Source organism: Capricornis sumatraensis, chromosome 7 (genome assembly GCF_032405125.1).
Source record: "Capricornis sumatraensis isolate serow.1 chromosome 7, serow.2, whole genome shotgun sequence".
Lineage (NCBI taxonomy): Eukaryota > Metazoa > Chordata > Mammalia > Artiodactyla > Bovidae > Capricornis > Capricornis sumatraensis.
This window is the reverse complement of record NC_091075.1, coordinates 33,017,434-33,032,424: the sequence shown is the minus strand read 5'-3', so window position 1 is coordinate 33,032,424 and position 14,991 is coordinate 33,017,434. Positions and strand designations below refer to the sequence as shown.

The window sequence follows — 14,991 nt, the reverse complement described above, 5'->3', positions numbered from 1 at the left end:
ACTTGTTTTAATCTTTGACAGATACAGATTACATTTATTATTGAAAAGAACTGCAAATGTATTATATATGTACAGTTATGTACAACTATAATGAGATAACATTAGTAATACATTAAAATGCTGTTTTTTTCCCTCTGAAAATACTTTTAGTTCTGAGCCATCTGAAGATGAAGAGTCCCAAGGCCTTCCTACCATGGCCACTAGAAACAACAATGATATTTCAGAACTGGAAGACCTTTCGGAATTGGAGGACCTTAAAGATGCTAAACTTCAGACCCTGAAGGAGCTTTTTCCACAAAGAAGTGACAGTGATTTACTTAAGGTTATACCCCTTTCTAGTAATTGGTTATTACAGTTGTAATGATGCTTAAAATGTCTCCTGTATCCAGTGCTGTATTCAGTAGTCATTTTTCTAAAAATATCTTATATTTGAAGAAAATTAATTTAATAATAAAGGCAGATGCCAGAGATTTACTTGTTGAATCTTACAGTAGGTGAGGTTTATTCACCTATAAGTAATATAATAACTTGAGCGTATCTGTATCTTCTCTGTATCTCATGTGGGTTGTGAAGTTTTTTGAGTTTGAATGGTTCTGAAATGGGGATAACCCTCTTCTCACTAGAAACATAGAAATGTCCAGAGGTTTTTTTTCTTAGTTTGCCCATAATGACAAGGAGTTGCTTTTCGCATTTAGTGCCATGTGGCCAGGGATGCTAAACATACTACAATACCGAGAACACTCTAGTGTAACAGAAGAGGAGTCCTGCCAGTGGCACCCTTGCTGAGAAATATTGACTGAACGATAGAAACAAAACAAGTGGCTGTAGTTTTACTGTTACAGTTATCTAGCTCTCTTTTTATAAGAGGAAATAAAAACTTACTGTTCAATTAAGTTGTAGGTAGAGAATAAACCTCTGAAGATTAGTAAATAGTTTATCCCTAGCTCTTCCACTTAGTATTTGAATGAGCCTCGGGGAATCATTTAATTACAGGTTCATAGGTTTTTCACCTTTGTTTTTTATCATCACCATCCCTAGCATCACTCTCCCCAGCTAAGGCATGGACGGCACCATATCTCTGTGGTCTAGGCAGGTAACTTTGAAGTGGTGGATATTGGCACATACCCTTTTTAAGAGAGGTAGCTGCTGCTTCTTTGATAAGATATGACCATGTGAAATCAGTGACAGCCTATTTTTATCAGATAATTCAGATTTTCAAATAAAAGGCTGAATTTTTATTTGGTGTTGATCATCAGCTTAAGAGCTTTATTGAGATACAGTTTAAATCTGTAAAGATCACCTGATTTTTTGGATTTTAGCATATTTACAGAGTTGTACAATCATTTGCTAAGTCACTTCAGTCGTGTCCGACTCTGTGCAACCCCATAGATGGCAGCCCACCAGGCTCCCCCGTCCCTGGGATTCTCCAGGCAAGAGTACTGGAGTGGGTTGCCATTTCCTTCTCCAATGCATGAAAGTGAAGTCCCTCAGTCGTGTCTGACTCTTTGCAACCCCATGGACTGCAGCCTACCAGGCTCGTCTGTCCATGGGATTTTCCAGGCAAGAGTACTGGAGTGGGGTGCCATTGCCTTCTTCGTGTACAACCATCACCATAATCTAATTTTAAAACATTTTAATCATTCCAGAAAGAAACCTTGTACCTATTACCAGTCACTCCCCATCTCTGTTCCCTAGCCAACCACTAATCTCTGTCTCTATAGATTGGCCTATTCTGGACATTTCATGTCAGTGGGAACATACCCCGTATGTGTTTTTTTCTTATTTGATTGTACAGCATTTAGGACCTTTGTTTCCCCAAGGAGAGATTGAACCAGTGCCTCCTGCAATGGAAGCACAGTCTTAACCCCTGGACCACCAGGAAAATCCCAATGTGATCTTTTATAACTGACTTCCTGCACTTAGTATACAGCTTTAAAGCTCATTCATGTTGTATCATATTTCATTCCTTTTTATAGTAACTAATTTAAAGAAAGACAAAACCAAAAATACCATTCAAGTCAAATGAAACATGTCTGAAACAGAAGTGATCTAGGCCTGCTAGTTTGAACTCTTTTAAGTTTATATTATTTCCTTTGTTCTCTGATATATTTAATATGAATCTTTCTTTTTTCCCAAATCATTCTGATAACCTTCCTATTGTTAGCTAAATGAAACTTGAATGGTATCGAGTCTACTTTTCCCCTGCAAGTAGTGTTACTTGCTTCCTGATGGTTTTTTTCCCCATAGGAAAAGAAGGAAAGAATGTAGCCACTAGTAGCAACACTGAAAGTATTGGAAAGAACTTTCAACTGAATAAACATGGTGGAGTATTAAAAGAGTCAACATAAATCGCAGTTTAAAAATACTTCAGCTTGAGTGCCAATTTTTCATGTAGTTCAAGGGGGTTTATTCCCTATAGAAGCATTTATCTCTAATTTTATAATTACAGTGGTAAAGTTGAATTGCTACATGAACTTTGTGTGTCTGTTTCACTAGTATTTGAAATTTGGGGAATTTAGCATAACACTTGCTCCAAAGCAAAGCACTCCCTGGAAGTAGTCTGGATTTCAAGTGATCTCCCATCATTTTAAAAGATTTAAAGATAACATTTATAAATTACTCTTCAGAGGCTTTTAGACCCATATAAAATAATTCAAGGAGCTATGAAATATAAACTTAGTCCTACACTTGATAAGAATATGCTTTGTCTATTTTGAAAATGAGGAAAGGCTTACAAGATACCAGAGGCTCCAAGAGGAAGAAAACTAGTATAGAAAAGAGCATTATTTTTTTGTTTTGAGGCTTTTAATTTAATACAAAAATAGCTTATTTTAAAAATTAAGATCTTTTCAAAACAAATAACCCATTGGAAGTACAGGAAACTATGGCAAGAGAAAAGTATGGGAGTTCTGAAATCTGCAAGTGTGAATTATGTAAGCCATATATTAATATGTTCTTGAGTAAATTCAAGCAATTTAATTTTTAGCAATTTAGAAATAGAGCATATTTCAAGAGTCCTTTATCCCACTCGAGAAGTACTAGATTTAAAAAATAATTCCAGAGTTTATTTTAAATGCCTATCAGAGCCTGTCTTTCCTTCCCCTCTCCCTCTCTTCCTTTCCCTCCCTTTCTCTCTCTCTCTCTCACACACACACACACACCCCCACCCACCCAATACCTGGACTCACTCATAGATAGGAAGTTTTTGAGACTTTAGGGCCCAGTCTTACAATTAAAATAACACAAACCTTGAGTATAGTGTTCTATTTTTTCTTTTATAATGGTGATAAGTAAATCTATTAAATACATTTTCAGATAGACAAATTTAGACTTTTTAGACAAACCAGATATTCCAAAAATTTATCATCTGACTTACTGAACTTAAGCTATTATGTAGCTATTTCTCCACTTGTTGTCTATTTAATATATTGGTTTATATATTTAAATATTTGGTAAGTTTGTAAAATAATTCTTAAAGTATTATTTTTAAAACAATCTTTTCTCATTTTATTAGTTGATTGACTCAACAAGCACTATGGATGGAGCAATTGCTGCTGCCTTGCTGATGTTCGGTGATGCAGGTATGCCTGACTTAGTTTCAAGCCATGTTGAAGATAATATCTTCTCATTTTTATTGCTCATCAGTTTACCAAGCTTCTTCATGAGTTCTTTTTTTTTTTTTTTATTTAATTTTAAAATCTTTAATTCTTACATGTGTTCCCAAACATGAACCCCCCTCCCACCTCCCTCCCCATAACATCTCTGTGGGTCATCCCCATGCACCAGCCCCAAGCATGCTGTATCCTGCATGAGTTCTTACAGGAACCTTAGGAAGTATTAATAGCTTCAGGGGTTTTAGATGAAAACAGTGAAGATTAAGAAGGTTTAAAAAAATAAGAAAGTTAACTGACTAATTTACCTGAGGTCTTACTTACCTGGAAACTGAACTTTCTAGGTTCCATTTTCTTTACCCTCTCCCAAAAAAGGGGAGGGGACAGTTTCATTGGTAATTTTGCTCGTCCTCTACAGATCAAATATCTTAACAGTGAAGTTTTGGGAGATACATGTTCTTTAATAAGTGTCCTTTCTAATTCATTGTAGTTTTACTTCTCTAAATGAGAGTTAGGAACTTAAGGAAATCCTAGCTTGTAATCAGCATTCCTTCGTGTACTATGCTATAGTCCAGTTTTAGAGTACCAAATATATGCTTTTATATAAGCACCTCCAATTTTTTTCAGTAAATGCTGCCTAGAATTTTTTTTGTATGTACCAAGCAAGTAAAACTAACCTATAATCCCACTACTAAATAAACTACTTAAGAAATGAAAGCAAGCCTAAATATTATATATAATCATTTGAGTACAACATATAGTATTGGTTTGCATTTATAAGAAAAGTCATTTGATCATTTGATCTTGGATAACTTGCCATTACAATCAAAATTTATCTAATTACAAAATACCTCCATAATATTCCTCTGTGACACCAATAGGATTAATTTATTGTTTCTCTACACATAAACGTCACCAGATGGTCAACACCAAAGTCAGATTGATTATATTCTTTTCAGCCAAAGGTGGAGAAACTCTACACAGTCAGCAAAAACAAGACCGGGAGCTGACTGTGGCTCAGATCATGAACTTCCTAATGCCAAATTCAGACTTAAATAAACTAGGGAAAACCACTGGCCCATTCAGGTATGATCTAAATCAAATCCCTTACAATTATACAGTGGAAGTGACAAATAGTTTCAAGGGATTAGATCTGATAGAGTGCCTAAAGAACTATGGATTGGAGGTTCGTGACATTGTACAGGAGGCAGTGATCAAAACCATCCCCAAGAAAAAGAAATGCGAAAGGCAGAATAGTTGTCTGAGGAGGACTTACAAATAGCTGAGAAAAGAAGAGAAGCAAAGGAGGAAAGGAAAGCTAAACCCATCTGAATGTGGAGTTCCAAAGAATAGCAGGGAAAGATAAGAAAGCTTTCCTAACTGATCAGTGCAAAGAAATAGAGGAAAAGAATAGAATGGAAAAAACTAGAGATCTCTTCAAGAAAATAGAGATTACCAAGGGGGCATGTTATGCAGAGATGGGCACAATAAAGGATAGAAACGATATGGACCTAACAGAAGTAGAAGATATTAAGAAAAGGTGGCAAGAATGCACAGAAGAACTGTACAAAAAAGATCTTCACTACCCAGATAATCAAGATGATGTGATCACTCACCTAGAGCCAGATATCCTGGAGTCCAAAGTCAAGTGAGCTTTAGGTAGCTAGTGGAAGTGATGGAATTCCAGCTGAGCTATTTCAAATCCTAAAAGATGATGTGAAAGTGCCACACTCAATATGGTAGCAAAATTGGAGAACTTATCAGAGGCCACAGAACTGGAAAAGGTCAGTTTTCATTTCAATACCAAAGAATGGCAATGCCAAAGATTGTTCAAACTGCTTCACAGTTGGATTCACCTCACATGATAGCAAGGTAATGCTCAAAATTCTCCAAGCAAGGCTTCAACAGTACACGAGCCAAGAACTTCCAGATGCTCAAGCTGGATTTAGAAAAGGCAGAGGATTCAGAGACCAAATTGCCAACATCTGTTGGATCGTAGAGAAAGCAAAAGAATTCCAGTAAATATATACTTCTGTTTTATTGACTACGCTAAAGCCTTTGACTGTGTAGATCACAACAAACTGGAAAATTCTTAAAGAGATGGGAATCCCAAACCCCCTTACCTGCCTCCTGAGAAGTCTGTGTGCAGGTCAAGAAGCAACAGTTAAAACCGGATATGGAACAACAGACTGGTTCTGCATTGGGGAAGGAGTATGTCAGGGCTGTATATTGTCATCCTGCTTATTTAGCTTATATGCAGAGTGTATCATGCAAAATGCTGGGCTGGATGAAGCACAAGCTGAAATCAAGATTGTGGGGAATATCAATAACCTCAGATATGCAGATGACACCACCCTTATGGCAGAAGGTATAGAGGAACTAAGGAGCCTCTTGATGAAAGTGAAAGAGTAGAGCGAAAATGCTGGCTTAAAACTCAGCATTCAGAAAACTAAAATCATGGCATTCCGTCCCATCACTTCTTGGCAAATAGATGGGGAAACAGTGGAAACAGTAAGACTTTTATTTTCCTGGGCTCCAAAATCACTGCAGATGGTGACTGCAGCCATGAAATTAAAAGACGCTTGCTCCTTGGAAGAAAAGCTATAACCAACCTAGATAGCATATTAAAAAGCAGAGATGTTACTTTTGTCAACAAAGATCCATCTAATTAAAGCTATGATTTTTCCATTAGTCATGTAAAGATGTGAGAGTTAGATCATAAAGCTGAGCACCAAAGAATTGATGCTTTTGAACTGTGGTGTTGGAGAAGACTCTTGAGAGTCCCTTGGACTGCAAGGAGATCCAACCAGTCCATCCTAAAGGAAATCAGTCCTGAATATTCATTGCTAAGAATGATGCTGAAGCTCCAATACTTTGGCCACCTGATGCAAAGAAGTGACTCACTAGAAAGACCCTGATGCTGGGAAAGATTGAAGGCAGAAGGAGAAGGGAACGACAGAGGATGAGATGGTTGAGTGGCATCACTGACTTGATGTACATGAGTTTGAGCAAGCTCTGTGAGTTGATGATGGACAGGGAGGCCTGGCGTACTGCAGTCCATGTGGTTGCAAAGAGTTGGACATGACTGAGTGACTGATCTGACTATTAATTAGCATTGATGTTTACATTATTTCATTACGACAATACAAAAGAAAGTAGCTTTACAATTAAACCTTTATGGTTTTATTTCTGTAGCCTAAACTTCAAACCAGGATGCTGAGTCAAAGGGTATGCACGTTTTGAAATGTAATATGTAATTCAGTGTTAATTTTAAAGGTTATGCCAATTTATGATTTCATTAGCAGTGTGAATATGTACCCATATTCCTAAGTGGATTTTTTAAAAATTATATACAAAAATAGAAAATACCATAATGTGTTTTCATGGGTCTGTTATCTTTCTTCTGCAATTATCTACCTCAGCTTAACCCCCTGCTTGGATTCCATAGATGATATTACTTTATCGACATGAAATTTTTTTTTCTTTTATTGAAGGATGATTGCTTTACAGAATTTTGTTGTTTTCTGCCAAACCACAACATGAATCTGCCGTAGGTATACGTATATCCCCTCCCTTTTGAACTTCCTTCCCATCCCACCCCCATTGGTACAGAGCCCCTGTTTGAGTTTCTTAGCCATACAGCAAATTCTCGTTGGCTATCTGTTTTACATATGGTAATGTAAGTTTCCATGTTACTCTTTCCATACATCTCACCCTCTCCTTCCCTTTCCCCATGTCCATAAGTCTGTTCTCTGTCTGTTTCTCCATTCCTGCCCTATAAGTAAATTCTTCAGTACCATTTTTCTAGATTGCATATATATATGTGTTAGAATACGATACTTACCTTTCTCTTTCTGCCTTACTTCATTCTGTATAATCGGTTCTAGGTTCATCCACCTCATTAGAAATAACTCAAAGGCGTTCCTTTATGGCAGAGTAGTACTCTGTTTTCCACATGAAATATTTTAAATCTCTCTTTTTCACCAGTTTGAGCAAGGGAAGGATATTGTGTGGTGTGTGGCTGCTACCCACAGTGAATATTAAGATTCTTCCTTTTCTTTTGCTTACTGGCTGTGTAACCTTGGGCAGTGTTGCCTAAGTTTTCTCTTTCTGTAGTAAAATAGTATAATAATAGTGGGAAATTCTTAGGTTGTTCTGAAACGATGATAGTTACTGCAGATTTCTTATTATAGTGAGCGGTGGATAGTAAGTACGTAGTCCATATTAACATTTCTGTGCTTAAGGGCCGTCTGATACTAAAAATGGTACAAGAGAGTGTTGTGCCATCATTACTGTATCCTACTGTAAAAATTCTGAAACATTGTAGGCCCTGTTAACATGTTGAGTTGCTAAATGGGTTGGGGAAATTTTATATATTCTTTCTTGTCCTCATAATATCTCATATTTCAGAATCTTTCCAATGAAAACTTTGTTAAATAACTATTCCACAGCAATGCGTCTTTTTTGTCTTGAGCAATTTGTATTATTCAGCTTTATTTATTACACAAATACTTACTATGTATCTACTGCTGGATGCCAGATGCTATTTTAGGCACGGAGAGTACGTGCTGGAACAAAATGGACAGAACCTCTGCCCGCATGTAGTTTACAGTACTTACTAAAGTTGAACTTCAGCAGAGTTTTTTACTTGTCATTGTTGTACTAAACTTTGATTTTATTTCCTTTTTTGGACGATATTGTCAAATGGCAAATTATAAGGAAAGGAGAAATTAAGGTTTTCTTAAGGTTTTTTTAAGTAAACTTCCATGCTTCTTCTTAGAATGGATAGTATAGTCATATCAATCATCTTCAGTATAGTACACTTGAGGTAATGTATAGAGTGACAGCTTTGTCTCACTAACAGAGGGTCTTTTCAAATGCCTTGGACAGTTCTCAAAGAGTCTCCAAATTCTGATGTTGGACATTGGTTTTACCACAAATGACAGTCTTTTATATGCAGTATCATCCTGCATTTTAAACAATAAAGGTATGTTTTTTACATTGCCTTCTGAATGTTTTCATTTATGAATACTAAGTTATAAAGACAAAAATAGGTATCCAAAGTTTTTACCCTACTTTAAATGGTAAAAATATGAATTTACTGATGTCGTCCGGAATCTAGCTGGTTCTTCCACCTCTGTATGTTTGTGCTTAGTCGCTCAGTCGTGTCCAACTCTTTGCAACCCCGTGGACTGGGGCTCCCTGGGCTCCTCTGTCCATCGGATTTTCCCAGGCAAGAACACTGAAATAGGTTGCCATTCCCTTCTCCAGTGTATTTTCCCAACCCCAGATTCTTTACCATCTGAGCTACTAGGGAATCCCTAGTTCTCTATATATGTGTCAGTATAAGAGTAGGTAAAAACATTTTTATGTGACTGTGATTCTGGTTTTTGTGTTTTTATTTTTTTTTTGCTGTTTTGTAACCATGTTTATTTCTAAAAGTCTACTCAGTTCTTTATAACGGTGTATTCTGACTTGTCTAATAGCTTATTGACAGGCACTTAAATGCTTAGGTAAAATTTTTATGTATGCCTAAGGAATCATTCTCCCTCAGTTTTTTTTAAGTAAATTCCTGGAAAAAGAATTGTTGAACTGAAAGACACACACATCTAAAATTGTGAGGTGTATTATTTAGATTGCCTTCCAGATAGGCTATAACAATTTATAATGTTTTAACGTGACTGCCCACAGTATGCCATGACTTCCTTTTACTACTCCTTTTAATCTTAGGATGGACAGAATGGTACTGTGTTTTCCCTGTCTTTAGATATTAATGATGTTGATCATCTTTTCTCTTTCTTTTTCCCTTACTGTTCTTTGTGCATATTTTCTTTTTTGCAGTTTCATGTTTTACTTTTTATGTTTTAAATATGCTTTTCTTTATTTTAAGAAAGGATTAAACATATCTAGGTGACATGGTGTAATCACCTAGTTTGAAAGTCTTTTCAGACTTTGAGTATTAGAATATTACTAATGGTAGTTATTAGTAATATGCCTAATTACTGGACATGACTGAGCTACCAAACTGAATTGAATGGTAGTCACTTAACCCCAGCAAATATGTGGGTGATGATAGAGTGGATGCCAGCAATTAGTTGGTGTATGCAGAATGCACATTTACTTTATGAAATAAAGGGGGGAAATTTTAAGCATGCATACTTAAAGCATGTAATTATTATACATTGAAATGTTGATTGCATTCAATTTGGTTATAGCCGTATTATGACATTTTCATGCTTACAGCTTAAAAGCTGTTGTGTCTGTACATATTTTGAATATTCCTACAACTTTTATTTTTAACTGCATAGTTAGGGTACTGATACAGTTAATACTGAAAACTTAAACCTTTGTAAGCTTTCAGCAAATACTTTCTTACAAGCACTGAAGTATGTCTCTGGAATTTGCTCTCTGAAAATGAAGGTGCTGAAGAAGTATATGAATGTATACAAAGTAAAACATAAGTAACATAGCTTTTCCAAGTCATGTAGATTGAGTTTTTCTATCTATGTGACAGAATGTGCACATTTCCTATTACTGTCATACAGCACTCTCTTGTGTTGTGCTCTCTTGTTTTTAGGTTAAAAGCATTCATCTCTTGATTTCTCTGTTTCTCAGTTCCTCCTAATTGGTAAAATGAGTATATATTTACTTGGTAGATTTGTTGTGGAAAGTAAATGAAACAGCAGTTTATAAAAGCCCACTGCACTGCCTGGTACATAGTAGGTACTTAATTATTGACAGTTATTTGATGCTATTCAGATAAGCTGATGGGCTCAATTTTTTTCACTACTGAACATTCAGTCATTGAGGAGAACCTCTTCTTTCTACTATAGAATTACTTGTCAATTCAAAGATATACATTGTTAGCATTAAATAATGTGATAGTTTATAAATATGTATAGTCACAGTGATTTCTACTTTTGAAAGTCTGAAAAGGATCTCTCTCTATTTTTCCTTCAATGCTGTTAACATTTATTGAATGTAGTCATATGTAGAAGAAATAATATTGTCCTGATATCAAGAGAACTGTCTGTTAAGTGTAGTTTGCCCTTTTTTTTTTACATTAATGATTCTTACACTGTATCAGTGTGAACTTTGCATGTCCTTGTCTGTTTTAGAAGGTGGTGGACCCAGGAAAAGAAAATTATCTTCTTCTTCAGAGCCATTCGAGGAAGATGAATTTAATGATGATCAATCTATGAAAAAGAAGAGATTGGATCATGTGAGTTACATTTGAATTGCAGCGTCAAAATTAGCTACTTAAGCACAGACTGTGTTGAATCGGAATTTATAAAAATACACCTCAATGAATCAGTCTTCTCTCACACAGCAGTATTAACTGCTTATCTCTGAATTATAAAACTGATTTAAAAAATAATCCAGTGGTGTAGTAAAGTGACTTTTGGGGAAAATATACTTTAAATTTTATCTTGTGAACTGTATATGTATATACATATAGTTGTACAACGTTTACATCAAACAGCTGTTACTACCATCAGCACCATTTCAAACTCCTCAGTGACAACTACTTATAATTCCTATAGATGACACCTTTGATATTTAACTGCTTCTCTAAAAATAATATTAGTTATGCTTTGACTGGGTTATTGTGGTTTTCTGTTAACTTTGAAATAGATCTACTAAGAGCCATCCCAGTGAGTCTAGACATAGTCTTCCATGTCTGCATTCATGACAGCACAGTTTCTTTTGGTGATCAAAGTCAGTCACCCCAGTTAGCACAGTAATCCCTTTCTTTGCCTGATTTAGTCTCCACCCTAGTTTAATGGGACAGCTGTTGTATCCCTCCGTAGAATTATTCTTCCCTTGGTAGGAAGTAAAAATTCTGAGTTTTAGGTTTGAATAACCACTAGTATAAGAGAGTAGGCCCACATTTTAGTTTATAAACCTGTGTATAATAGCCATGGAAGAAATAGCATAGTATTTACTGATGGCTGATTCAAAGCATTCACTTTGCTTTTACGTCTGTTGAATAGCATGTTAGCTTTGTGGGGTGTTATCAACAAATGCACATTCTAAATTTTCATTAAGTGATACCACTGCTCTGTAAGCCAGCTGCATCTAGGCATTGAGACACATGGTAAGATCAGTGAATTCCATTGGGTATGAATCCCTTGATGTACTTTTCTTGCAGTGAAATTGGCTCCCCTGGTCAGAAACGTTGATTGCTGTGTCACAGCAATCAATTAAGCTTTTTATATATCTGTATGTGATGCCTTTGGGTTCCTAGGGGCACTGTAACAAAGGACCACAAACTGAGTGGCTTAAACAACAGAAATATATTATCTCACAGTTCTGGAAATTAGAAGTCCAAGATCAAGATATCAGAAGGGTTGCTTCCTTCTAAAGGCAGTTACATCCCTCTGTGACTAGCTTCTGGTGGTTTGCTGGCAGTCTTTGGTGTTCCTTGACCTATAGACCTCTGCCTTATCTTTACAGTGTATGCTCCCCGTGTGCTTGTCTGTCTCCACATTTCTTCTTCTTCATTGGATTAGGGCCCACCCTAATGACCTCATTTTAGCTTGATTACCTCAGTAATAATTACTTAGAGCCAGTCTTCAGTTGAGGTCATATTCTGAAGGACTGGGGATTATTCAGCAGAAGACTTTGGAGGGACATAGTTCAATCCATAACTGCTATTGCCAAATCCAGGTGGGTAGGAAAGGCTAATCCATACTCACAGTAAATTTCTTATTAGTGTCCCTTTCATGATGAAAGGGATTAAATGTCATCAACTTGCCACCAGACAGTTGACTGAATCTCTCAAGGAATGGGTCTCACTGTCATGGGAATTCATTGATGGCCTCTGCTCTTGGCAGGTCAAATACTCAGCAGTAGCCATAGCCGGGTAAATCTTGGTTTGAGAAAGTCTTGTTGATGTGCCTGCGCAGACTCAGTCCATGTTGCCGTGGTCGCTTGTGTATAGGCACATTGAGCATGCGTCCAAGTGGCTGGGATCTTATTTTGGTTCCCAGGATGAAGCATCTTGTCCCCATGATTATTAAAAGCTCCTTCCTATGCATTAGACATCCTTTGCTGAGCATTCATATGGGATGCTCTTATCCTTATATTTTGTTCTCAGAAAAACTTCTATAGTGCACCTCCTCCCCAGACTTCTGGTCACTGATCTTCCACTCTCGTTCTTCTGCTGAGCTACTGTCCATGATATATCCATTTATCTGTACTCTGGCCATCTCTTTCTATATAAAGTGGACAGTAAGTTTTACTACCCAAAGTTGTGTACAGCACTGCTGTCGTAAGTAGAATTTTGTTATATTGTTCACTTTCAGCTGGTTCTAACTAAGAGTTATGTAAACTCTTTGTAAAATAATTTCAAGATTTTTCTCCCACTTTATCTGAACATCAAGAATTTCCCATAGTGCAATAGATGTTGTTGATGGAGGGGCAACAGTAAAGCAGAATTCAGTCCCATGGGAGACTAAGACACCTGTACATGCAGCTTATTTGTGCTTCCTGAACCTGCTTAAGTACAGTCTCAAATACACCATCACCTTTTCTGCTTGAGGGTGGGCTGCTGCTGCTCATGCTCAGATACAGTCTTGGTAGATCACACAACAGGTCACATAACAGCTCCCATCTCATGGTCACTTGATACTCCATGTCAGCAATTTGGTCTTGTCAAGACCCCCCCCTTTCAAGCCAAGAATTGTTTCACAAAGATCAGTTTACAAGTTTGTGTTTTTCTCTTCTTTCACATTTGTGAAGTATTCTATTTGAAGAAAGCACTCATTCAACATCTCAAACATATTTAAACATTGTGGTTCTGAAATACCAAGCAGGGACTTCCCTGGTTGTCCAGTGGTTAAGACTGCACACTCCCCAAGTCAGGGGACACAGGTCCATTCCCTGATCAGGAAACTAAGATCCCACATGCTGTGGGATATGGCCCAAAAAAAGAGAAATAAATACCAGGCAATGTATAAGAAAAGGGAAGGTATTGAGGAGAGGCTTGAAACAAATGTTTGGAAAGAAATGAGAACATGTGGTAGATACAGGCATAAAGGAATCCACATTGTGGACCATCAGAGTGCCACAAATTATGAAAGTTATGTGGCTGGGCCACCTTAAAATGCTATGAAGTCAGTAAAAAGAAGCATGAAGAAATGAAAGGGAAAATGATTCAACATCTGGATTAAAAACCAAGGGATGAAAAAATCCAAAACAGCCATTTTCATGTGTACCTTTATATGTGCATATAAAGATCTTAAATAGGAAATCACCATATGCTGCCTTCTCTTAGTGTCAGTAGTGGTTGCTGTAGTATTTTTAAATGATGTTACAAATTCTGAGGCCATCAGCTGTCACAGCAAGTGATGAATGCAGATGAGGAAACTACAAAATAATTTTATAACAGTGGTGCAGCAGTAAACTGGCAAGGCAGCTGTATATTGAATTAAATTCTTAATTTTGATGAAACGGGTATCTGTTAATGAACACATGCATCAAAAGACTCAAATCTGAAAGATAGAAAATGTACTCTAGAATTTAAAGCTTTGAAAGTACCAGTATTGTAATGTTCAGCACCAACTCCAGGTAGAGATTTTGAGCTGAAGACAGTGGCAGTTTTGTTATTGGTGTTTAGCTGCCAGTTTTGTCAACTCTTTTGCAACCCTGTGGACTGGAGCCCACCAGGCTCTTCTGTCCATAGGATTTCCCAGGCAAGAATAGTAGACTGGGTTGCCAGGTCCTTCTCCAGGGAATCGTCCCAACCGAGGGATCTAACCCAGGTCTCTTGCGTTGGCAGGCAGATTCTTTACCACTGAGCCACCAGGGAAGCCAGGGTAGTTTATCACTTAACAAACAGAACCTCTTAAGAGAACTGTTCAAGTCAGTCTTGGAGTTCACTATGCTGCTGCTAAGTCACTTCAGTTGTGTCTGACTCTGTGTGACCCCATAGATGGCAGCCCACCAGGCTCCCCTGTCTCTGGGATTCTCCAGGCAAGAACACTGGAGTGGATTGCCATTTCCTTCTCCAGTGCATGGAAGTGAAAAGTGAAAATGAAGTTGCTCAGTTGTATCCAACTCTTAAAGGCCCATGGACTAGCTGCAGCAAAAATGGATGGACCAGCCAAATCTGCATTGATATATTTACTTAATTCTTCTCTGCTATAGAGAATTATTGCAAAAATAGGACCCAAATGAAAACACTTAGCTTTTAAAATTTTTATAATTCATCAAGCCTGTCCCTCTACAGAAGCTGAACTCAAGCCCAGTTTTTTTTCATTTGCCTCCAAAAACCATTCTCTGATACAGTCTTTCAGTAAAAATGTGTTAGCAGCATTTATGACTTACTATTTAAAGTGAGCATTTAAGGTTCTAATTACTGTAATTGAAGGTGAGG

At 37.0% G+C, this 14,991-nt stretch overlaps 1 protein-coding gene across 1 annotated transcript in view; it reads left to right on the top strand.

The window, feature by feature from the left end:
- The window catches only part of SMARCAD1 (SNF2 related chromatin remodeling ATPase with DExD box 1), an 89,468-nt gene that overhangs the window by 36,594 nt on the left and 37,883 nt on the right, over window positions 1-14,991 (top strand). Inside the window, exons 3-5 of the mRNA XM_068975028.1 lie at window positions 151-322; window positions 3,515-3,581; window positions 10,733-10,833. Coding sequence (XP_068831129.1) covers window positions 151-322; window positions 3,515-3,581; window positions 10,733-10,833 — 340 coding nt within the window. The remainder of the gene's footprint in view (window positions 1-150; window positions 323-3,514; window positions 3,582-10,732; window positions 10,834-14,991) is intronic.